The sequence below is a fragment of the Cygnus atratus genome, chromosome 1 (genome assembly GCF_013377495.2).
Source record: "Cygnus atratus isolate AKBS03 ecotype Queensland, Australia chromosome 1, CAtr_DNAZoo_HiC_assembly, whole genome shotgun sequence".
In the NCBI taxonomy this organism is placed as follows: domain Eukaryota; kingdom Metazoa; phylum Chordata; class Aves; order Anseriformes; family Anatidae; genus Cygnus; species Cygnus atratus.
The window spans coordinates 205,380,570-205,405,989 of NC_066362.1; the positions used below are offsets into that span (position 1 = coordinate 205,380,570).

Here is a 25,420-nt window from a genome sequence, read left to right on the forward strand (position 1 = left end):
GGGCTATTTTGCACATACTCGAGTCGAGCTGCACATCCTTCCTGGGATCCCACGCAGAAGCAAGACATAATTAGGGCTAATAAAGAAGCTGTTGAATGTCTTGCTGATAAATTATAATTATCACCTGCCAGGGAAAGGAAAGGATGTATATCCTGTATCACGGGGAGGTGTTGACTAGTCTTGTTTCATATCAACCTTCTTCCTTCCCTGTGTCAAACCTCTTGTGTTCTCTGAAAAGAAAGTGAAGGCTGATGGCAGTGGAACAAGAGGAAACCAAGGCTGTGATCCAGATCCTCGGGCGCACCGTGGGCTGGAAATGCAGGTTTAAGGGAGGGTCTTTGCTGAGTTTTCTGGCTGGTGGCAAGGTCTGTGTGCAGCTCGTGGCGACGGTGACCAACCAGCACCATGTCTGGATGTTGATTTTTCTCCTTCTAATTTGTTGGTGTGATAATGTTGAAGATTCCCAGGTGGAGGGGCAGGGTGTGATGTCCCCAGAGAGCAGAGCAGAGGGATGGCACTGGGGGTCCCTGTGCCAGGCGACTTCAGTGGCATCTCCACCATCAGGCGAAAGAGCTGCAGGTGCTGGGAAGGCTCAGCCTTGGCACAGGGTTTACTTTCTTTCCAAATCCCTTAGAAATGGGATGGGCGAAGCAGGGATCACCCCTATGTGCTGCCTGCATCAGGCTTCACAAGGCATCATGATGCTGAGGAGAAAGCATGGACTTAAAAGCCTCAAGGAGAAAGCTATAGCTGATGCCAGGTTTGGCCTCTGTACCTGTTTACCACTCGGAAGATGAGTTCCCCAGCTCTAAGCATCAAATAATAATAATAATAACAATAATGAGGCAAGGATCCTCTCCTTGCTCGTGCACTTGCCTCTCCAGCCAGCTCTACTTGCACTACCTTCTGCATCCAGGCTTTGCAGCTGAATATATTTCCCAATTTTTTCTCCAGCTCCTTTCTCCACCACCCCCCGGGCTAGTTCTCATGCTTTTCCTCACTCTCTGTCGAGCAGTGGGAAATGAGCAGCCCCGCTCAAGTGCCTGCAATTACGGGGACTCTTATCTGTGAGCAAACAGTCTCTGTTTGCAAGGGAAAGACCTGAGGTCTCTTGGGCTTATGGAGCTGGAAAACATGTGTTACTGCTGTCATGGCTCACTTGCCGAAGCCCTAAACTTTGCTCTCCTGCTGATGCATATTTTCCTGCTTGCTCTTTGCTCCCATGGCTTTCCCAGTGAATGGATTTGGGTTATGCTGTCCCCTTTTTTCCAGCCATTTACTTTTGTCTGATGGAGCTGGGGAGGGGTTGCAGGCAGCCTCCAAGTTTTAGGAGCACTCTGCTTCAAATCTAGACGCATGCACTGTGAGGTCTCTTGCTGTGTCCTAACAATGGCTGAACTGCTCCAGATCCTCGTGTGGCCCTCCTGTCTTTTGGACTCTGCACCCACCATATGCTGCAATGTTCTTTGCCCCTTTATCCCAGTTGCTGGGTCCAGAAGCCGGGATATTATCTTTGTTGGGATCAGGTGCTAGTGAATTCAAATGCTTCAGTGCTTGATGTGGTCTGAGGCATTGCAGTTTCGGCCATACCTTGGGAGAGATGTTTCTGTGGCTTCTGAACGCCCCAGTGCAGCTGTAAGAGCAGGCTGGAAATTTGGGAGCAAGGATGAGGTTGCGGGATGGAGGGTCATGGAGAAAGCGAAGGGGGGCAGAGGTGTGAGGAAGTTTGCATTAAATTAAACACATTATCTGAGGACACAGAGAACGAGAAGGACGGGGAGGCTGAGGATTTGAACCCATTTGGAGCTGATAGGGACATTTCTGCCTGCCCTTGTGTGAAAGACCTGGTTTTCTTTATCCCTATCAACCCTTTCCTTTGAATTTACACATAAATGCCTTCTTTACTCAGTATCTCAAGCATCTCCTGTGCTTTGCTCCCCAGTGGACCCAGCAGTCCCTTGCAGCCTTGGGACTCCAAGTCTCCCATTTGCTTTTCCACTGTGAGCCCCGTATGCCCAGTGGGAGCAGGAGCAGCTGTGGGGCAAGTCATGATCTGGGGCTTGGCAGGGTACGTTCAGCTTTGGCTGAAAGCTTTCTGCTCCCACCAGCTGTGATATAATGGCTTTATTGGCATCCCTGGTCTCTAACCTCCGGCAGCCTCTTGTACTTCTGGATGGGGCTGGCAGGTCACTGCAAGGTCTTCTGTGCATTGCTGTTTCTCTTTTGGGCAGGGTAGCATTTCAGCCCCAGGAGCTCTCATCCCCTAGTCAGCCCATGTTGGAGAGGAAGAATGGTAAAGGATGATTGAGGATGATGGGCTCCTTCTTATAAACAGCTCTGAAGATGTTTCCTGGGTTGCAGATGTTCCTCGGTGCAGAATTTGCAAACTGAGATTCCGAAACTTCAGCTTCCTAAGTGTCATTTCCCAAAAGGATGACAAGCAGTGGGTGCCACTGTCCCCTGAGGACATTATCCGGGGTCCCAGGGCTCAGCCGTGAGACAAGATGAACCCTTTGAGCACTGAGGGCTCTGAGGTCTGCACGTGGACATCCCAAACCCACCTCATGCTGCCAGGAAGTGGATGCTCAAGAGGATTTCTTTGTTTGTTTGGCTGTGGTTAAGACTGAAGCTCTCTTAAAGGCTGCTACGTGAATGTTTCCCATTATGTGAGATGTTGTGCTTACCCGTTCCAAAAGCTCCAGCGAGACGGCAGTCATCCAAACAATTGTGAAATACATAACAGAGGAAACATTTACTCTCCTCTCTAGATCCATCAAGATCAGGTCGTGAAGTGGTGGGCTTAAACTGTTACACATGAGGCTAGGCATTGAAAAACACTGTTAATGGTAGAGCAAATTCAGAGAGGATTAGCCTGTCTTGGGAGCTGGTGGTATCTCTATCACATGCCCTTTTTATGAGAGAGCTAGTCTAACATCTCGACTAACATCCAGATTTAACATCCCGCCAGCCAGATGGAGAGGACAATGTGCTGAGGTCTCTGCCATCTTTTTCCTGTCAAATCCTATACGCTGATAGATAAATATCGATGTGTGAGCCTCCTGTCTCCATTAAGAATGCAATAGCAAATTTCATGGTCCTCTGACAGCAAAGCTGCTGGTTTTGAACCAGTGTCTTCATTCCTATTGCTGGAGGGAAAGGATGAAGCATTAAATCAAGGGCTGGGGAAAACAACGATGCTGTGCTTCACTGATGGGGAAAATCATGGTCTAGGGATCCTACTAGAAGGTAACAAATACTGCACCTGCATGGCACATGTAAACCTTCTGATAAGAGCTCCGAAGGTTCAAACGTATTCAGAAGACACAGCTGGGGCAATTTGGCAATCGCTGGGCTTATGCCCGGCATATTTTAGTCCAGCTGACTAGGACAGCAGGATCAAATGTCATCTACACCACTCACCGGTGGCACAGAGCCCACAAACCCCCTGTGCTGGGTTACTCAAGAACAGGCTCACCATGTCGCCATGTGAGAGCAGCATCAATTTTTTACCAGGGGGTGACCTCCTGCTGCCTCCGGATCTGATGCTGGTGAACTGAGTTCCGCAAACACCTCTGTCTCAGGAAGGCATTCAGGGCATGGCACACGCGGGCACTTCTTGATTAGGAGCAGCCAGAACTGACAACTCTTGTGCTTCATTTCCATCCCCTCTCCTATGCAACCCAGCTGCTGTTAGGCTGGGAACATATAGCAGGAAATACATCAGGAGAGCGTCATTTCAGTTTTAACTTGCATCTTGTTTTATTTGTGCCTTCTGCAAACTGATCATAGGGCTGGATTTTTTGGTTGTTTTTATGTAGTGTCAATTTGCAAGCTGTTATCCATTAATTTCTGCAAAGAAACGCAGGACTTGGAGTTGTTTGCAAATTATTTACATGTACATTTTACCCACGTGTGTAGTGCAGTAATCTGTTCATTTTTGCTCTTAAATTACTGTTATTACATCAGATAAATTAAGGGGATTGGACTCCTGAGCTGGGACTTTGCAGCAGAAGTGCCTGCATCTGATCATGACTGGTATGGACTCGGGCACTATGGCACTTGGAGAGCATCTCAGGATATCTCTGTACTCCAAAGAAGCGATGGATAGTGGTGCTTGTTTGTCTGCCAACACAGGACTATTTTTCCTTAATGTTTCCTTGTGGTCTCAATAGTGCCCTGCTGGGCAAATTGCTCTTTGCTGGCACAACCCCTGTGCTGTTTGCTTCACTGCTAACATCTGCTGCAATTTACCCCCGGAGTTTCTGTTTAAAGTCCTGATTATGAACAGATCTCCCATGTGTGCATCTTTACAGCTATTCTTTCTGGCCTTGCGACACGCTGCCAGTAGAGCTCTTTGAGTCAGGAAATAGTTTTTCCATCAGGGATCGGTCTCTGCAGTGCTGGAGTTTTTCTGGGATAAGAGGGCTGTGTCCTGGGAGAGTTTTGGTCCCTTTCCTACCTGAACTACTTAGCCTGGTAAAGGGTTGCAGAGAGGTCACAGCGATATGGAGCTAATTCCCATGGCTAAGTTCATCTCAGGTTCATCTGACATTATTTGGGAATCTGCATGGAGGGCTAAAGTTAATGATTTCCTTTCCCAGAGCTCCCTGTATAGTCAAAGGGAGGCAGAGGTTCCCTCAGAGGTGATGCAGAGCACCAAAGTTATAACCACAGACCACCAAGGGGACTCACAATGACCGTACTTTTCTTCTAGACATCTCTCTCAGGGGTATAAAGTTAGGTGGGGTGTCCTCAGCCACCTTTCCTGCTGCTCTCTGCATCCTCTTGGGAACAATTCCTCTCTTTCTGACACGAAAAGCTTACCCTGAAGGCAAGGAGACTCACATCAATCTTGTGATCTCATTTCAGGAGGAAGATGAGATAAAGCTCCTCAGATGGAGGCCAGTTCCACCAGTCTCAAGAGGATCAAGTTCGGGAAGCTGAAGGTGGTACGTCGGCACTTGCTGCAGAGGTACGAGCACCAGCCCTTCATCTCCTGCCTGGCGGGTTTCTACAGCTGCCGGTGGAAGCGGTACCAACGCAGAAGGACCGAGCCTGGGAAATGCTGCTGCAAGACGGTAAATTAGCTCAGAATCCGCAAAGACATTCATTTCTGCACTGGGAAAAGTCAGTCCAAGCTGAGAAGCAGTTGATGCTGTGGGTCAAAGGCCTGACCTCCCTTAGAGCCCAGCGCGGTCTCTTGGTGTCCTAGATGGCAGCTCCAGGGGCTGGAGGGCTTGCTGTGCTTCTCTGGCGGGCTCAGTTTGTCTGTGCCACCATGGAGAGAGTGTCCCCGTGCGGCTGGTGGTGTCGGGCAGGTGCGGGTCCCTGTGGTGCCAGCCCTGCTCCAGCAGGGCCACCCCGAGCAGGGGGCCCAGCCCCACGTCCAGGCGGCTGCTGGAGATCCCCAAGGAGGAGCCCCCAGCCCCTCTCTGGGCAGCCTGTGCCAGGGCTCCGGCACCCGCCCAGCCCAGCAGTGCTTCCTGAGGGGCAGAGGGCACCTCCTGGGCTCCAGGCTGGGCCCGGGGCCTCTGGGCCTGGCCCTGGGCACCCCTGAGCAGAGCCTGGCTCTGGCCTCTCAGCACCTCCCGGCAGTGTTGGTGGCCATGGCTGGCAGCCCCCGGAGCCTCCTCTGCTCCAGGCCCAGCAGCCCCAGCTCTTGCAGCCTCTCCTCGTAGGAGAAGGTCGGCTTCAGAAGGTCCAGCATCAAGCCACGTGTTTCACGGACAGCCTAGAAGCAAGCAGTGTCTGCTGTTTGCTCTGCTTGTTTTGGAGTGAACGAGGCTCTGACCGATTGTCCTTCTTCTCCCTCTCTAGCGGGAATGCGTGTTTTTCCCATTGCTCGTTGGAGCTTTCTGCTTTTCTCTTGTCTTCCTGTACATGTGGGGTGAAGCGAAAAATGACTACAACAACTTTGACTGGTAAGTGCCACGTTTTCCTCCTTTCCCACTCAGGTTTTAATGAGACACCCCAGGCAGGCAGGGCACTTCAGTCACGAGCCAAAGCTTTGGTCCCTTCACATCTTAGTTCCGGCACCCAAAATGAACTCCCAGGGTCTCCAGAGGTGCTGAGGCTCTGCCCTTTGCTTGGCTGCAGCTTACAAGTGTGGATTTGTGAGAAAGATAAAAATCATTGTTGCAAAAATAGTGAATGAAAGGGACTAAACGGCTCTTTCCTTCCCATAGTCTTCTTTTCTTTTTCCTGTTCCCTCCGAAGAAGCGTAGTGGCTGGCATCAGAGGTATTGCAGCAGCTATCTCGGAGCAAAGAGAATTGCACGTTCCCAGTCTGGAGACAGAAATAACCAGTGTGGTTTTAGGCAAATCCTTTCCTTCTGCACTGTGTAGGTAACAGTTACGTAAATCTGGCCCCTAAAATTAGATGCCATCCAGATAGCTCAAATACCATGAGAAGGGGAGGTGTAATAATGTTATTCATTCTTACTGAGCCTTTGGATAAAAAGGAAAGCTTCCCTCTCTCTCCTTGGGATATGCCTCTGTAGCTCCTCCAGCTTTCTGTCATTTTCTCCTTCAAATATATTTTCCCTGCAGCCCCTGTGCTAAAGTACCAAAAAAGCTATTGTAAGATGTACCACAAATGCTATTATAAGATTTTACTGCTTTTTAGGTATAACTATGGGAACCTGGGCTTCTGGTTCCTCTGGTCTCTTGTTCTCCTGGTAGTGGCTGCAATCCTGTTCATGTACATCGCGCTGCTGTTGGTAAGTAAGGCTCCTGTTAAGGAGTGAGTTACGGGCCTAGAAAATAAATATGGGATGGTTTAATGTGTCAGACCAAAGATCAGCCTAGCCCTGCCACATGACAGTAGCTACCTGGGGAGGACTGGGAACGCAATGAGCATTTGTGGTACGTTCTCTCACCTGCGGATGAGCATTTTCAACACAGGTGTCTCTGAGCTAGATGTAGGTTCTGTGATTTCCCTCAGTGATTTCCCTTTGGTGAATTTGACCCATTTCTCCATCAACACAAGTGAAGCTGTGCCAGTATTGGTTATGTGGAAGCTGACTTTTGTTATTTGACAGCAGGGAAGTATGGAGATCTGAGTCTTGTAGTGGTGATGTGTTGTCAAAGTAGAGTTATTCCTCTAACCCTGAACTGTAAAGCTCATGAGAAGAAGGGAAACATTATCACTAAAGCTGCCTTGATTCTCCCTGCCTTGCTGGAGGGTTTGTCTCCAGTTGGAGACTGCAGATGTGGTCACAAAACACTCCTTAAATTTATGCCCAAAGAGGTAATGTTCCTGAGGTCTTCACTTTTCCAAATCGCATTAAATTTTCCCCACTTTCCATCTCATTCCTGCTCCAGCTTTCATTTTGAGATGCCAGGTGCTGAGGCTGAGCTTGTGGCTTTGACTCACCTCTGTGACCAAGGCAACTGGCTTTTATCATCAGTTCCTGCTGCTCCTACCCATTCATTGACGTCTCATCATATAGCCAGCCTGTAAATTGCCCGTGGCAGGGAACCTCTCTTAGCCTTGCTCACGCAGTGCCCAACACAACAGGTTTCCGAGGTCCTTTGTCCCTGCTGAAGTACAAATAAATAGTGATTTTATTTCAGTGCTAGCAATAAAATAACAAAAGTGAGAAATAGGACAGCTGCTTGGCTATGCTACAAGCAATCAGTAGTATTATAAAAGCTGTGGAATAACTTATCTCTAAGTAGGACAAATAACAATATTTAATTACAGGGATTTTGAGGCGTGCTGGTGGCTGTAGAGGTTAATGTCTGTTATTTAGCTAGGTCTACCTAGCTTTCCTGGTGTTAATGGATCAGTGTGGGTAGTTTGGAGGTTGCAATGCTACTTTGGGCAACTCTGAGCTTTGCCAAAGATGCCTGTGCAGTCAGGATCCATTTGCTCCTCATCTTCGTGAAGCTGTTAAGTAACCCACCTAAAGTCACTGGGTATTTCTAAGGGCACTTGCCCTGCTTGCTTGCATCGCTACGTCCATCACATCTAATTTGGCAAGACTCCTGCATGCACTGATGTTAAGTTCTGGGAGGCACAAGGCTGTTCATGCTCCTGCTATCTCAAAATGTGCAGTGGCTTTCCACAGAGGCAAAAGAAGCAGGGCATGGCTATAGCAAGTCAGGGACCTCCCACCTTGGGGTGCATCAGGCTACTGCTATCCCACCAAAAACGTTAATCTCCAGAGGTTCAGCACTCTTGAGCAACCACAGCCAGCTGACACTTCCCTGAGCACTTCTCCCTCCTACCCAAGTGATGTTCAGGGGGCGTAACACAGCAGAAATACCTTCTGCATTGAGCCACTGGTGGTTCCTGTGATGTGTGACTTCTCTGCAAGACTGTTGGTATCACACATCATAGCTAGACTTAGGTTAAACCATGGTCTGTTCTTCACCAGGTCTTAGGCATACGCAAAAACACTTTTTGAACCATGGTGGGCTGTGACCATGTTGGCTCCGTGTGAAAACTTGCTTTTGCCTTGTTTCCTAAGAGGCTGGCTGTGCTGCCTGCCTGTTACTTCTCAACAGTTTTTGGCTGAATCAGCCAATTTCAATCACCTGGGACAGACCTGCAGGGACATGGGATGGGGATGTGGAGGAGGGAGGATTCCACGTGTTGCAGGAAGGACCAGAGATCTTCACCCAGGCAATGCTTCCTTGTGATGTTTTGCATCAGCAGCCCAACATGTCAGAAAGCTGAGCACGCTGATGCCCTTGCTGGAGCAGAGTTTTTACAGCAAGCAGTGCTTGGTGTGGTTTTGTTTGTGAGCATCGTAGTCTCTTCCTCCACCCAACTGGGCCCTGGAGGCCTCCTTCCACGTCCTTATTGTGAACCACTGAAGCAAACACTCTTCTGCCCAGCAGCCACCAGTGGCTGAACAAAGTGCTGCACAACAAAGCACTTGCTGTCTGTGCAAAGGCTCTCTCCGCCTGCATGCATCAGTGTAATTTTCTTCAGACAATCAGTTTCAATTAATTTAATTGTTATCACTCCCAAGGCAATCTTCTCATCCCCACTAGAGTTAAAAGGTTAAGCTGCGGGGTCTTGTTGCAGGACAGTTCAGGCTCAGGGGAGAAGAAAAATACTTTCTTGTTCAGTCTTTCAAACACAGAAGATGATATTTGCCTCTCTGCAGTTAAACACATTCATTCCAAGGGGTTTTGGGGCGGTAACTCGTGACTGTGTAATGTAAAGGGGTTCAGATGTGCTGGGGCCTCTGCATTCATATGCTAAGAAGAGGACTCAAAATTGTATGTTGGCACTGAAGTCCAAAGAGTGACCTCAAGCCTTCATCCCTGAGAGACTGGGGTATCATGGAAGCTCTGAAAGCCTGCATGTTTTTGCCAGAAAGTGAATGTAGAAACCTGGCTTGTGCTGTCAAGCCCCCATTGCAGTGAATCCCAGGGTATGTGTAGGAGCACTTTGGAGGAGCCAGACCTGCTGGTGGTGGTTGTCGTTTGGCCTGAAGAAGTCTTGCTGTAGGTGGAACCGTGTGAGACACTGCTAAACACAGCTGCTCTCCATGGAAGAGCAGATCAGACAGGTCATGAGGCAGCTTTTGAGGAGCCAGAGCACACAGAGGACAGATCTTGTCCACATCACATCATCTCACCGGTCCATCAAGATGTGTTCTCCTCCAGTGACCAGTGGAGCAACTGCAATAGTTCCTCCTTCACCATCCGAGGATGAAACTTGGTGATTATTCTTCTTGTAAGCTGGTAATGAGCTGTTACTTCTACCCATAAAAACGAGCTTTTCCTCCAATGGCATCCCCAAATATGCTGCATCTTTTGTAGGTAAGTTACACAGGAGTAGCAGGGGAGAGTCTAGTTGAGCACGGCCTCTGAAATAGGCGTTTTGATGCACCTTAGGCAAGGACCAAGTCTTTGTAACATTGCTTGCCGAAAAGGGGAGATTTTGAAAATGTCTTTTCCCTTCATTTTTCTAAAATGGCTTATTTAAATGTGCCTGGTTTAAGATCTTCAGCAGTAATTCAGTTCTCTGTGAACTGCTCCCGCGGTTACTCATCATGTCCTGGGTGTAGGATTCAGTTAAAGGAGGCTGACATGTCAAGCTGCACTTAAAGGCTGATCTGTATTCTCTGCTGAGCTTATCTTGCCTCAAATCAGCATCATCCTGGAAAGAGAGAGTATTTGCAGTTGGGTCGGAAACACCTTACGTTCCTTTATAGTTGGGTTTCAGGAGAACAGCTCCCCTTCCCAACACATTATTACCCTAAATCTCTTTGTCCTGCTTTCATACAGTCCCACTGTGTTACAGTCTTCAAGGACCTGGATCATAAATTATCATCTCAGTGGAGCACTGATAACTGCTAACAGATGTTTTTTCTCTAAACCCTCATATCTGGTGATACTGGTTCCCAGACCGTCCCTTACACTTGTTGGGAAGCTTGCTCCATGCACCTGAGCATAGACCCACGTGTTTGCACAGCAGCAAGGCATCTGGGCTGGTGAAACTCATCACCAGGTTCATCAGTTGTCTGTAACAACCTGAAGCTAGTCTCCAAAAGAGCCATGGACTGGTTTTCCTCACCCTTTACTTGGTGTTCAGGGCCTCTCAGGTTGTCCCCTGCCCTGGCTGGGGTTCGTGCTGTGCCTTAAGGGACCCTGATCCCCAAGGGCTCCAACCTGCCAGCAGTGAAAGTAACACACCAGCCATAGGGCCACAGCTGGGGATTAAAAATTAACCTAATACAAACCAGAGGTCTTTAATCTCCAAGGCAGTTTTCCATGTTCTGAGATGTGCATTTCTTGCATTTCTTGCAATTACTGTCACCGTGTGCTTGCCTTTGCTCTCTGCTCTGTTTTTTTGTTCGTTTGTTTGTTTGTTTTGTGGTTTTGTTTTTTTTTGAGACTTTTATTCCCTGAGCTGTCACCCATGGATGATGTGCCTTTAGTGACAACAAATACATAGAAAAAAAGTAAGGTTGCTGCTCTATTTTTCATGTCATGGCTGCTGGCCCAGGCCATATTATATCTATCAGAGTGCAGTCACAAAATGTGTACCCCAAAATGCTCAACTATCTGTCACCCATGAGAAGGTTTTGACCCTACAACGCAGTTTTGGCGAGCGCTTGGCCATTTCAGGAACATATTTACTGTAGCAATAACCGCTTCTCTCCATCTACCTGTCCTGCCTTGCCATTGTGCACAAAGGCCTAGAGTAAAGTGACTTCCCTATACAAAAATAATTCCAGAAATGCCTCATTTTGTCATTTTGTACCAGGGTGCAAATAATCTCTTCTTGGTTTCCCAGGTCCTAGCGATGTGTTTGCTTGCAGAAGGTCAGCAGCTGTACCTGCACTGGAGTCACAAGGTGGGGAGAGGGTTTTCTGGTAACCCTAACCATGCTTTAAACAATCAGCCTGTGGTGTTTCCCTGCATGCAAAACAGCTTAGGTCATAGGAGAGAGGGAGGAGGTTAATCTTAGGAGGTTTTAAATATCCATACTAATGATATCTCCAAGTGAGCTAACCACCCCAAGCTCCCTGTGCAGTCAGATGAGGGAAATGAACCCTCCGAGGATGGAAATCATCCAGCTGGTCATAGACACTTCAATTGAGATGAGATGAATCACACCTAAAGTACCTTTTTTCCCCACTGACTCTAAAAGGAGCCCGTGGTGACTCATTGAGGTGAGGATGTCTGCATTTGACATGTCTACATGTGGTTGCATGTAGACAAAGGCAAAGTTTCCACGAGGAGCACAGTGTAAATCCCTGTAGCAGGATCCAGGAGCTTTAAAAACAGTGGCTGCTTCCTCTGCAGAACAGAAACCTGGCTTTTCCAAGGCATCCTGGTGCCCCGTGTCTTTTGGTCTTGGGGTGGTTTTGGAAAAGCCACGTGGAGTTTGGAAGGCATAGAAACAACTCCTCAGGGAGCCGTTGCTGCAAAATGATGCTTAGAAACCACCTTTCTTAAGAACTTCTTGAAAGCCAGGTGAGGCTTTTAAAAAATAAGCCATGATGCTTAGGGGAAGGTGTAATAAGATTGCAAATCTTGCAGTGGAGTGGAATAGTTGAATGTCAAAATACTCGATCCTCTGTTTCTTCATTTACACAGTGGAAATGATCAATTTTACTATCAAAAATGGGCTTCCAGAAGATCCAGAAAGCTGTAGAGCAATTTGTGGAAAACACCAACACTGCATCCCTATGTGGAAGAGATTAGGGACTGATTATTAGGATGCTGATCTGTAGGATCTCCCTGAAGACTGGTTAGGGCCTTGGTCCAATTTCTACCTGTGTTTAGTTCTCAGCAGACAGATGATGTTCCAGGAAGAGCCTGCCATCATAACTGCTTGGTACCAAGCTGGGCAAGAAGTCACAGCACAGAATGAGCTGCCCCTTCACTTTTTTTTAGTTAAAGATTAAATTCTTATTTCTGAACTACAGAAGTGTTTGCAGTTGCTGAAGCCTGTTCCAAAGCAACTCAGCATAAAGAAGCTGTGCTGATGTCTCTTTTGGGTTTAATTAGGTGCTTCTGAATTCAACCAACTACAGGATTTAATGATAGTTGTTCATCTAGGCTCCATCTGCATCAACAGACAGAGAGAGGCATCTCTCATCGTAAAGCAAGTGGAAATGGATCACCTCTGTAAATTCCTCTCTTTCTCCCGTGACTAGAGAGGGAGCCTTGAGGGCTGACTCAGGTTAGGTACTTAACTTGTAAAATCAGTTTTGCCATACAGAAAATCCAATTTACAGCACTGTGGGTCTGGTTTTAGTCCCATTAGATCTCTTTGTCTACGAACTGGCACGGCCAAGCTTGTGCATCCCAAATGTATTGAGTCCAAGCTGATTAAAGAAGCCTGTTAGGCAAATAGATTGCACACCCTATGCAGAAAAGCCAAAGCTTATTTATGTCCTCTTTGTCTCCCCAGATTGGGACTTTTCTTGTCCTGGGCTTCTCTATCACAGCCCTCTTCATATTATCTGTACTCTGGGGAGATCAGTGGAAAACAGTCCGCCTCTCGTTCCAGGTAAGAGGTTTGTTTGAAAGGAGGTTCTTTGAAAAAAACAACTGGTTTCTTGAAGTATTGTGTGGCAATCAGTGGAAAATATTCCATACAGTAAATGTTTTTCACATGGGTTTTCCTGGCAGTCTGTGCAGTTTTGCATAAACTTTTATTAAGACTTAACATTTCCCATAGGAAGGAAGGAAGCCAAGACCTGAGGTTTGGTGTCAAGCTATTCATTTGATGCAACATGTCTCATTTGGGGAAGTCGTATCTTTTTTTTTCCTTTTTTTTTTTTGGCAAACCTGTTGTAAGTGCACTGTTACTTAGCAGGTGCTGAGGGCAGGTAAATCAGATCCCTTTGGCAGGTGGGGTTACTGGAGCGAGAATTCAATCCCAATTCAGCTCATGCCAGTTCAGCAGCTTTTAGCATTAGCCCAATTTCAGTCTCCTACAACCCAGAAGAGCTTCATTCCCTGAGGATAGGAATCAGGACTAATGCACTGGCAAAGGTAAAGAGAAAGTGTCAGCTTCTCCTCCCCTTTTCAGACTCTAGGGGAGGAGGATGGGGAGAAGGAGACACAAAATCTTTTGGGTTTCCCACAGGTGTGATTTATTTTGGGTGTTCATGCCCTTTGAGATGCTTCACCTGGCCTCCTGCTGCTGTTCCCAAATGGTACAAGTCTTTAGCAGATCCTGTGTCCTGTCCACTAGCCCTGCATAACTATCTCAAATATCCTGGACATCTCAGGTGGCACCTTTGTTTATGCAACTGCATCCTGCTTCTGGTCAAAAGAAGTTGGGATCAGGTGTCCAGGGCAGACAGTATCACACACAATGACATCTCTCAATGACTTCTGCTTTCTCCAAACCTTAAATTTTAGAGAATTGGGCATGGACCAAGCGATAGGAAAGGCTGAGGAAATTCCAGCTTGTTGACATTAGATTGATGATTTAGTTGCAGTGGGGATGACTGTTACATGGATAAGATTGGATTGGATTAGATTGGATTAAAACTGCTGCTCTCTGGAAGATGTTCACAGGTTATGACGTAGTAGTAAAGGTGATTGTTCATTGTTCGCCAAACTATTCTGGACAAGGACAGACTTGTCCCTTTCAGTTGGCTGAGAAGAAAGGAGAGCTTTATACTGAAGTGAGGAGCACTCCTCAGTGCGGGGAACCAGTCAGGCACATCTCTCTCCCCTGACTCAAGAGGTGTTTTGTGGATCCAACCTGGGTGTGGGAAAGATAAACTGCTGATGTCCACAGCAGGAGACCATCTATGTGGGAGGCTGCAGCTGTGTTGGGGCTTGTTTCTGTCTGTATCCACACTTCATCCTTTGAATAAAATCCTTTTTTCTCCTTGCCAGATCACAGCCCCCTATCTCCACATAGGGGCAATAACCATCATGGTCCTCCTCTCCTGGCCCATGGCTCTGTATGCCATCAGAGCAGATAAGAAAGGTACAGTAGCTCTGCTTCCTGCTCCCTGTATGACAAAAGACACATATCAGTGTGGAAAATCAAGCGTGCAGGAGCCGTTTCCTCCCACATCCACATTCCAGCTAGAGTTGAATTTTAGTTTTTGAGTATTCCAGAGAAATTAGCAGGGCTGGGGCTTAGCCTATGCACTGTCCTGGGCCTGTCCATATTTGTTAGTGATTTGCATGCTACCTTGCAGAGTTTTGGTGTATACCAAGGTAGTGACAAGCCCTAAAGATAAGGAGATTAGCAAAAGTCCCCAAGTTCTAGATCATGCATGGAAATTTGGTCAGAATTTTGCAGGAGAGAGCAGCGAGTGTCTGAAATTGCTATGCTCAGTTTCACTGTCTCAGAAAGTCAGTCCATACTAGAGGATCTTAGGAGAAGCCAGATGAGATGGGGAAAAGAGCTTTCAGATTGGTTGTTAAGGAATTTTGCTTTCTTTTCCTGGTGTTATCCCTTTGAGAGCTCCAAGAAGTGTAAGGGCAAGGAGTCAAGAACAACTGCAGAAGAGCCTGGCTCTGGCTCTTTTTCTCTGACCCAGTTTCTCCATATATCCAGTGTTGTCTACATGACACCCATCTGCAGATGTTGATTTGTAACAGAAACCATTGACTTCAGACAGAATGTGCTGGTGGGAGCATTTTGTTTCCTACCTAGGAATTTCTCTACATTTAACTGCAGCTGTGGGTAGGGAGGAACATGTTGGGACCCAAGACTTTACAACCCACTGTGCCTAATGGTCACTCAACTCAATACATTGACTTGGTGTAACCCCAAGTTCTTTCAGAGCCACTAATACAGTGTGCAGAGGGGTGGTGGTACCCACCTAAATAAGCGATTTTGGTGCATAGGTGCTTCTCAGAGGAACTGTTTCATTCTCTGAGGTGAAGGTTGCCCACTGGGACTCTTGAGTAATATGTCAACAGACTCCAAAGACCATAGGTAATGAGTTGGCAGGTTTCTGAGATGCAGTCAGTGTCAGTAGGAGACCGCATGTAACGTACAGAAAGCCACTGACAGCAGTCTGAAGGAACCAGGGAAGCATTCACCTAGAGGGGATGGAGCACAGCTGAAGGAGAAAAGTTCCTCGTCTTTTTTTTTTTCTTTTTTTTTTCTTTTTCTTTTTTTGTTCTTTTTCTTTTTTTTTTCTTTTTCTTTTTTTTTTTCTTTTTTTTTTTTTTTATGGGGAATGAAAATTTAAAATGTTGCCTGCTCTTATTTGAGTAAGAAAAAAAAAAAGCATCCTTCTGTTGAGGATCATTCCTCTACAGGTGGGGGAAATTGCATTGCATCATCTCTAATGAAAAAGAAATGAAGGCTGTGTCTTGCTGGAAGGCATAGCGAGATGCAATTGCAGCACAAAACTTGCAATCCTAGCCTAAACAGCCCAAATCCTTCTTTGTCCTGGACTGTATTGTTTGGACAGATGGTGAAAATTAGGGGAAGAAGGGATGGAAAATGGGATGGGACAAAGCCCAACAGTTACTTAGCTGGAGGGCTGTATTAGAAGTCAGGCTGCAAGGCAAACGCTGTGCTACCAAATGGATTAACTCTAGCATTCCTCCTTCAAATTTTTGCAGTTGTTCAGGTGGTAATTGTTGGTCCATACCTGGCTATCCTTCTCTTTCTTTTCTTGATACCTCTGGGGATGTACTCTCCTTGCATCAGAGAGGTGGGGACACTTGGACCAAAGCCAGCCCTCATTGGACACCGCGGAGCACCGATGGTAGGTTTGGAGAAGCTATTTTACATCATTTCTTCATCCTGTGTGCTGTTGCCTTCATCATCATCATTTTTTCCCCCCAAGAAATCAATGGAGGGTGGAAAGGGAGACATTTCAGTTTGGAACTGCGTGCCAAATGGTCACTCTGTGGGTTTGCTAACAGGGAACCCTGAGAGACATGGTGGGTTTGGTGGCTAAGGTGGAAGAAAGCAAACGGGAGACTTTAACAAGATAATGGTGGTCCTTTAATACAAAACAGGCGTTACAAGGAGACAGAAAGTATTTACAGAGTCCTCCAGAGTGTGTCTAAAGCCAGTCTGCTCATGGCCCATTTTTTTTCCCCAGCTGGCACCAGAAAACACCGAGATGTCATTTCAGAAGACAATTGAACATGGTGGGGATGGTCTTGAAACAGATGTCACCATTAGGTAAGGGGAAAACATCACACATCCCAAAGCAGATACTTCTTCTAAGAGTTGCCTTTGGAGCCATGTAATTTTGGGCAATTTGGTTCTGTCAACGGCTGGGACAGGGTCCCTCAGCTGCTGCATGATGCTAAGGGGTGTGGGACATGGCTCTTCTCAATAAGCTCTTATCTAACAGTCATTATTTCTACAGTATATTTTAAATACTTTTGCAACATACAGAGACAAGTTCCTACTGTAGTCTGACTTCCAGGCCTCAGCAAAGGTTTTATCAGGCCTAGAAACCACCAGAAAATTGTATTTAGACTTGTGCCATCATTGATATAATTATTAGACCTTTAATTACCTTTTTGTATGGGACTCTTTGCCATGACCTTCTAACCTACTGGGCAGGATGAGCAGTTTCCAGGCACTGAGTAACTAAAATACTAATACTTAGGTGTTCTATTAATAAAGACCTTTCTATAAAAGAGAATTTTGCCTTTCTATCCATTTAAACTTCAGTCCTCCAAAACCTGTAGAAGCACTCTGGTGTCAGCAAAAAGAGCCTTTGGCCACAAGTTACTACCCATTTTCTTTTAGGGGCTGGCAGGCATAAATGCCACCATCTCCACTTTGCCCCTGAGGAAAATGAGTCACAGTGAGGTACAGCTTCACCAAGGTCACCCAGAAATATTTAAGCTTGAAATAGTTTGGTATCTTGAGTGTCAGCCTTCTTTCCTACCCTACCCTCTGCTCTAAGGGAGGCTGTACTGCTGCATTCATGGTGGCCCACATGTTGTTCTCACCTGGTTTGACTCTGCTTATGCCATGAATGATCTCCACTCCAGGTGACCTGAATTCTTGCTCTCCAACAGCTACGATGGCGTTCCTTTCCTCATGCATGACAGCAGCTTGAGGAGGACAACCAACATCAGGGAGGTCTATCCCAATGACACTGCTCAAAATGCAGCCTTGTTCTCCTGGGATACCCTGAAGGAGTTGAATGCTGGAGCATGGTTCCTTAAGGTAAGCACCATAAATGACTGTGATGTTGTAGAAGAGACACTGGCTGGCTACAGCTTATTAGTATGAAAGTTAGGAGAGAAACTTTTGGTTGAGCCCACACTTAAAGTCTGTAGAAGTCATTCAGCTGGGGTCTCCTTGCTTTGTCCTTTTGGCCTTTAGGCCTAGGAGACCTATTTTATTTGGCTGGTGGGTGTTGTTGTAGCTCCTTATCATGGCAGCAGCAGAACAGATGGTCTGGAGAAAGAAGAAAACAAGTACTTGTGCAAGGTGCTGTGTGTAATACGGCTTACATGGTGGGACAGAGCAGCACAGCAGAGCTAGCTACACAATTTATGTCCCAGAAGCAGTGTCATCTGGGTTAATTATCCATGTTTCTCAGGTAGAAGAGCTAAGCAGAATAGAATATCCTCACCTACTGAGGGTTGATGCCAAACTTTTTCCCTCACAGAGATATGAAATGTTTGCATGCAGCTTACTCCTAGATATGACTGGCTGACTGATTTCCTTTTTATATCTGTTTGTTTCTAGGACAAACCCTTTTCATGCATGGGCTCACTGTCAAGGGCAGATCAAAACCAGGCAATGAATCAGTCAATTTACAAGCTAAGTAATTTCTTGCGCCTCGCAGACAGTCAGAATAAACTTGTTATATTTGATCTCTACCGCCCTCCAGAGAACCATCCTTACAGGTACTCGTGGATCAACAGAACCCTGGAAGTCATCCTCAATGAGTCGGGGATTAGACCCCATCTGGTAGGCTGGCTGCTCTTCTTTGTACCCCTTTTTCTTGTTCTCTGAATTGGGGTCATACTTGGCGTGACTTCACGAGCATGCAGTCTTTCCCCTTGCATCCCAATTGTTTTCAGAGGCATCATTTGGAATATACTTCTACTATCAGTTCCTCAGCGGGTACAAAGTGGCATAATGCTACAGCAACACAGGAAATCAGAAAGTGTAGATATACCAGGTGATGCCTTAGGCCCCTAACTGTGTCCTTTCATCACTGTGATAATTGTCAGCCTACACCCTAATAAACCACCTATACTTATTTTATATATTGCATAGAAACTCCTGGTTTAAATTAAAGTAGCTGGGAGCTTTATTGCCTTCCTCCCTCACTGTTAACTCCTTGCTTAGGATGGATGCTAAATCCCTGTGGAGCAGGTTATATCCATTGATGTCCAGAGTTAGGCTGCTCCATATCTGCTCCCATGCTAGGATAATGGGAGAACAGGGTATTTTCTGTTGCCTTTCCCATTCACCAAAGCTGCCTTTTCATTCATTTCAAACACCGCATCTTTTGTTGGGCTGTGTGAAATGTTCTCACTGATTTCAAGTCGATAAGAAGGAACAGTGAATACTGATTTCTTGATGAAAGTGACTTGCAAATTTAAACCCTGAATCTAAATGTGCTTTGATCATTTCAAGAAATATATCATTTGACAGGCTGGGTTAAGCCCCTTAAGATCTTATCTTTACTGGATTTGTGTGAAGGGCATGGCATATTAGTGAGCTCACTGTGAATTCACCAAGTCCTCTTGTTGCCTGCAGGTCTTATGGTTGGAGAATGATATGAGGTCCTTTGTTCACTCTGTTGCTCCCGGGTTTCAGCAGACAATGGGCACTAAAGCCCCAGTTGAAGACCTATTGATGGACAATATTGTCAAACTCAATCTGGCCTACACTGAAATGTCCAGTGAAGATATCCGGTAGGTTGCAGTTTCAGCCCCAAGCACTGTTGTCTAGAGGATATTTGCTTCATGCGTGTGGCAATGCCTCCCTCCAGTGACCAGCTCCAGGATCTACAGCGTTTTTGGCAAGAGCTCTTTTAGGTTAAGTGGCCAACCCTGTTACATTTTGGAGTTGAAGGACCTTATTTCATTCCTACTGTTTACCCCGTGTAGGGCCAAGAGGTAGCATATGTAATTGCACCCCTCCTTGTCCAAGTCCATATCTACTTCACTGGGATCTGAGGATTTTCTGACTAGAAGGATGCAGGTGTCTCCAGGTTTCTACACATGCCATCCATGGAGAATGAACAAACAACTCTTTAACCTCCTATGGCCTCCACAAACATCGGTGTGAGTGCATAATGCTGTGGTGAGAGAACACAACACTCTTGTAGATGGTATTTTGGAGACTTCATTATTGTCTCTGTTTTTGGGACACACGAACAATGTAATCTCTCCAATGGAAGGCTCCACATTTATTGAAGGATTCTCCAAAATGGTTGTCTTACATAAACAGATATTTTTAAAAACACACATGAAATGTCTTACCTATCCAGCTCTCCTTTTGTAAACAGGATTTTTTGTTCTTTCCCATGCTCAAAAGCATTGAAAAATAATTAAAAACAAGTATAAGAAAATGTTTAGCCCTTTGGATAATAATAATGTTCATGTTTTCTTAATGATAATTTTCCCAACATTTAAAATGCTAGGTAGATCCATCTGGGTAAATCTGGGTAAATCCTGGGCAGACTGTAGATAAATTTACAAATGCTCATACTGATGATACATTCCCTTAGTGTTATACAGAGAAATGGTATCACTTCATATTAAATTTCAGTAACTTATAAGGACATCACAAATGGCCAGCTGTTGCTGCAAACATAAGAAATGTGAATAATGACCTTTAAGATTATTTTAAACGCACTATTGGGAGATGATAAATGCATTCTTAGGTGGAATACTGAATATGAGCTGGCAGCCCCCAGCTGGATTGTCCCCCTGGGCCCCACTCTCGGGAGGCCCCCCCTGCAGCGCTGCGTTCAGCTCTGGGCCCAGCACAAGGACACGGAGCTGCTGGAGCGGGCCCGGAGGAGGCCGCGAGGATGCTCAGGGGCTGGAGCAGCTCTGCTGTGGGGCCAGGCTGAGAGAGCTGGGGGTGGTGGGCCTGGGGAAGAGAAGGCCCCGGGGGGAGCTGCCAGCGGCCTGCCAGGGCCTGCAGGGGGGCAGGAAAGCTGGGGAGGGACTCTTGGTCAGGGCTGGGGGGACAGGACGAGGGGCACCGGCTGGAGCCTGGCAGGGGGGAGGCTTTGGGGAGGCGTTGGGAAGAAATTCTTCCCTCTGAGGGCGCTGAGGCCCTGGCCCAGGCTGCCCAGAGGAGCTGGGGGTGCCCTGGCCCTGGCAGTGCCCAAGGCCAGTTGGAAGGGGCTCTGGGCAACCTGACCTAGCAGGAGGTGTCCCTGCCCATGTAGGGGTTGGAATTAGATATTATCAACCGATTATTGGCTGGTTGGGCTTCCTTTCTGTTCCTGACCTATGTCCTATAGCAAGTTAGGACAGAATTGCCATACAGAATTGCCAGCTCTCCTTGATTCAGCCCAAAGGAAGTACTAACCTCCTTGCTTTTCTTAATGAAGGCAATTGCCTCTTGGTCTTTTAAAGGAAATACGCTGAGGCAAACATCACCACCAACCTCTATGTGATCAATGAGCCGTGGCTCTTCTCCCTGGCGTGGTGCTCGGGGGCACACTCTGTGACCACTAATGCTGTCCACACGCTGAAGAATCTCAGCCAGCCCCTCTTCCTCATGGTAAGCAGTGATCCTCCCTTGTTCCCGGGATACAAAATAGGGGGCAGATATTCATGGCTACCTTTAGAGACCATGGGCTGATTTGTGGATGAATAAAGTCCCTCTGCATGCGGACGGACTTAACATGAACCTGGTTTACCTCATTCCTGTGAGCCATACCAGGTATCATCACCCTCATTTCCTGGTTCTTCTTGGTCCATGGAGAAGAACCGTGGTTGGCTGGACGTGGAGACTCAGGTCTGACATGAGGGAAAATAAGTCATACTGAGACTTGTCTAGGGTTAAAGGAAGGGGCCTTTGAGGGTACATGCGGATATTGCATGAGGATTTCAATTTCTAAGCTTCTAAAGAACCTTATTGCTGTCAGAAGTTCCTAAATCCCAGAAACTCCTACATTCCTTCTCAACTTGGTCTGTTGTCACAAGCCCAAAGGGAAAAAAAAAAAAAAAAAAAAAAAAGTAACCCTTTCTTGCTGTGAGGAACTTTTCACATTGCTTGTCTGCCCTCTACTGTGCCTTTGACAATCTGTAGGGCTACGGAGCACCTGGGGCACTGGTCTCACCAGAGTCCCTGCATTCAGGTTACCACTCTGAATGACTGGTTTCACGCTCTTGAAGTAGATTTTACAGTGCTTCCATCTCCCACCCAGAAAACCACATCATTTCAGTCCATTCTGAGGGCGGGAGAGGTCTGATGTGAGGACAAATCTTCAGATGCTCTTGGACTTGAAGCAGGAGCCAGCCCAGCCCCTCTGTGGTTTTCACTTAAGTACAGTTTTTCCAGGGGCAACCAAATGCCATCTGTTGATATTAATGTCGTAGAGAAGCAAAGGAAACTACAGGGCCTGCCTGTCCAAACAAGTCCCTGTTGTATTCACTGTGATGTGGTCCAGTCTCCTTGGCCACCCAGCAGACTTGTCTTTATTGAGACCGATGATTTTGCACCAACACCCACTGGCAGGTGATCTCTTTAAAATGCCACCAAATACCTTAAACACCTTAAGGATATTACTTCACATGCACACCAGGGAGGTGAATTGCTATGACCAAGAAGCAAGGAGGAGCTAGAGCAGCTTTCTTGCATATTTTGGGGTCCTTGGTGTTGGACACGTCCTCTGTTGTTCTCTTCCAGACGCCGCAGCAGTACAACATCATGTGGATCCTGACGGACCTGGCCTCTGTGCTCCTCATCTCACTCATCTTCGCTCTGCACTGGTAACTACTGAGCTGCTAGTGGCTGTGCTAGCCTGATCTGTTGTCCCCCTTGGAGGAATGAAGGGATGCTTTCAGTGACCTGAAGGGTTAAAACTGCTCTGGAGGACATCTTCCTCTTCAAGAATTAGAAAAAAAAAAAAAAAAAAAAAGGCCTTAAAGTCTCCAAAAACCTCTGCACTGCTCCTGCTTGCTATATATTTCCCTTTCCTTTTGGGAACTCAGACATCACCTACCCAAACGATTCAGTGCAGACTTGGTGTGTTTAGAGTAGCAGCAGAATCCAGTTATCAAAGCTGGAAAACGAACTGATTTTTCTATTTTTTACTATTTAGATTATTTGGACATTGGATGTAACTTAGGAGGAGAGCTCTCATTGTTAATATTTGTGCACCTCATGTCTCTGTCTGCATATATCAGAGTCACTGAGGAATCCATCCTCCCAGACGAACTATCGGAAATATGAAATATACCCAGAAATATCTGTGTGTCACAGACACTATTTTCTTTCTTTCTATGCTGTCCAAGACATTATCTATGTTTAATAATGGAGAAACTGGCGTCAGGCTGCTGGATGCTCAGCTCTGCCATGGCTGGATCAGAAACCAGACTGTGCTCCTACAGCAGGAGATGCTGGGCTCAGCTCTTCACCTGCCTGTGGGTGGGTGGAGGGACCAGACCAGCCAGCTCGGGGCTGTTTTCTGCAGGGGTGCTGGGAGCACAGCTCTGCTGCAGGTCACAGCAGCGGGAAAGATCAGGAAGAGCCTGGGTGAGCAGCCTGGCTTGCTTATAAGCATGGCGTGGTTATGTGGAGTGCTTTGGTGTGGAAAAGGAGAGAGAGCTTACTTTTGCTTTGGAAGGCTGGAGAGGGATTAGGCAAAAAGGCGCCTTCAAAATGCTGTTTTACACGTGAAACATGGACACTTAGACATCACAACTGTGCATCAGGATCCTTTCTCACTAAAAGCTTGAGCAAACCCTCAGATACCAGGCCAGGTCCTGCCCTGACAAAGTAGAAAAAGGGTGATCGGGGCTCTAGGGAGCTGCAGGGGGAACCACAGCAAGCAGTGGCCTGATCCAAGCACTTTGCCCCTGGCAGGTGGCGAGAGCGGAGTTTCTCCTGCTGTGCCCACGATGGTGGCTCGATGCTAGAGAGCGGCACCTACAACAAGTTCAGGACAGGTGAGCGGGGTGAGTGGGGGCAGGAGATGGATCCTGCTCGGGGTCACCTCTGTGGGGGCACCGGGGGTCCTGCCGGGTGGGTTGCTGATGGGTGCCCATGTCGTGGTGAAGGATGGATGGGTTATCTCAGCATGGGTGCAGTGCTGTGGTTCCTCCCCAGGGATGAACATCACTTTTCATCAAAGCCATGAGTAACCTTGAGCTCTGCTTCAAGCAGAGATTGGACCAAGGAGCTCCAGAGGTCCCCTGTGACCTGCATTGCTCTGGGATGCTGTGAAAAGGGAACACAAAGGCACTGAGCACTCTCATGGCAAGGTGGGGTCTGTTGGGGATACCCCCATGCGCCAGATTTCTGGACTAAAGGAGCAGACAAAATGACCCAACCTGGGCTGCAGGATTTTTTTTGGCCAAGCTGTTTGCTCGTGACTGCTGGCAAAATAGCTGGAGGTGTGTCAATAGCTCACTGCTTGTCTTCTGTTGCAGAGCTCAGCAACATGCCTGCTGTCGTGGCCTGACGCGGGCAAGGAGGAGGTGCAGACCTGCCATGTTGCAGAGGATTGGAGAGCAAAGCCTGCCCTGCTGCCCCTTCCTGCGGTGCAAACAGCAGCCTGCCTGGCGAGGGGGAGCCATTTGCCACCACAACCCCGATGGAGATGTGCACCGACCTTGTTCTCATGTTGCCTTCCTCTCGGTCCCATGCCTGGCAGGGATCCCCCGGGGTGTAAGGGAGCACAGATGGGGCTGTGTGCATGACGAAGCTGTGCACCATGGTGAAAGGATTAAACCTCCCTGGCAGTATTCGTGTAGGAACCACCATTTCCCTTTGAGACCACTTGTATCTCATCCTGTAAGCCCTCCTGCAGTGTGTAAGCCCTCTGTGCAGCTTTGTTTTTCTCTTCGCTGCAAAAACCTGAGAACCCTCTCGTCCTCCTTGCCCTTGGTTGTCCACATTTCTCCAGTCTCCTGTCCACACACTCCCTTCCTCCTCTCACGTCTGCTCCAGCCCCAGGAGCTCACCAGCCCCACCACGATGGTCAAGTGCTGCTGGATGGTTCACCAGGGTCTGTGCCTCTCCATAACACAGGCAGGGACAGCTTAGGCTTTCCTTTCCCCTCCTCTAGTCCTGCCATAAACCCAAATGGGACAGACTTCACCCTGGCTGTGGGTGAGGGAGTATTTTTCCACAGATGCTAAAGGATTTCTTGGTGCCTTGGCCATGTAACTACCGGGACAGTAACCAGGAGCACAACGCTTCTTCATCGAGCTGGGTGTGAACTGGTTCCACGAGGTGTCCTGTTTGCTTTTCCCTTGGGAAGGTCTTTGTTACCTGCTCTGCATCCTGGGATTTATTCCGATTTTCATTTCTCCCGGTGGCTGCTGGCACATACGGGGAAGGAATTCCATGCCTTGTTCTGCAAGGGAGATGTGAACATCTCCAGGTTTAAGCCATACATTTCTACTTGAACAGATAATAAAACACTTTTTTTTTTTTTTTTTTGTAAATTGTAAGTGATGTTTTAAATACAGTTTGGCTCTCCAATCCTGTTTTGTTCTTATTCCAGGGGATTGGGAAAGGGGAAGAACGTGGCATTCAGATCATCATCATTCAGATGTGTGTTTTTGCTGATTAAACTTATCATCACAAATAAAAGGTGAAAGGGAAGTACAGGGTTTCAAAGTTAACTGTGCTGAAAAGCACTCAAACCTTTCTAAGCTTGCAATTTTGAGGTATTTTGGAGGCTAGATGTGCAAAAAAACAGTAGCTTCCCTTGGAAAAGGGCAAAAGGATTGGTGTAGAGCAGCTCCAGATCTATGAAGCATGCAGAAAGGATCCTAATGATGGTGTTAGCTCCCTACCCCCCTTCTTAATTTTCTTAATTTTTGTGTC

General features: G+C 47.1%; 1 protein-coding gene across 1 annotated transcript; it reads left to right on the forward strand.

The window, feature by feature from the left end:
* The first annotated feature begins 4,895 nt into the window (after positions 1-4,895).
* GDPD4 (glycerophosphodiester phosphodiesterase domain containing 4) lies at positions 4,896-24,619 on the forward strand. The gene is made up of 15 exons (XM_035560493.2): positions 4,896-5,078; positions 5,818-5,921; positions 6,626-6,719; positions 11,261-11,320; positions 12,887-12,985; positions 14,332-14,425; positions 16,027-16,172; positions 16,515-16,597; positions 17,452-17,602; positions 18,131-18,355; positions 19,154-19,311; positions 20,992-21,139; positions 22,271-22,353; positions 23,450-23,532; positions 24,016-24,619. Exons 1-15 carry the CDS (start codon positions 4,896-4,898, stop codon positions 24,045-24,047), a joined length of 1,743 nt encoding a protein of 580 aa, XP_035416386.1. The 3' UTR covers positions 24,048-24,619.
* The last annotated feature ends 801 nt before the right edge of the window (positions 24,620-25,420 follow it).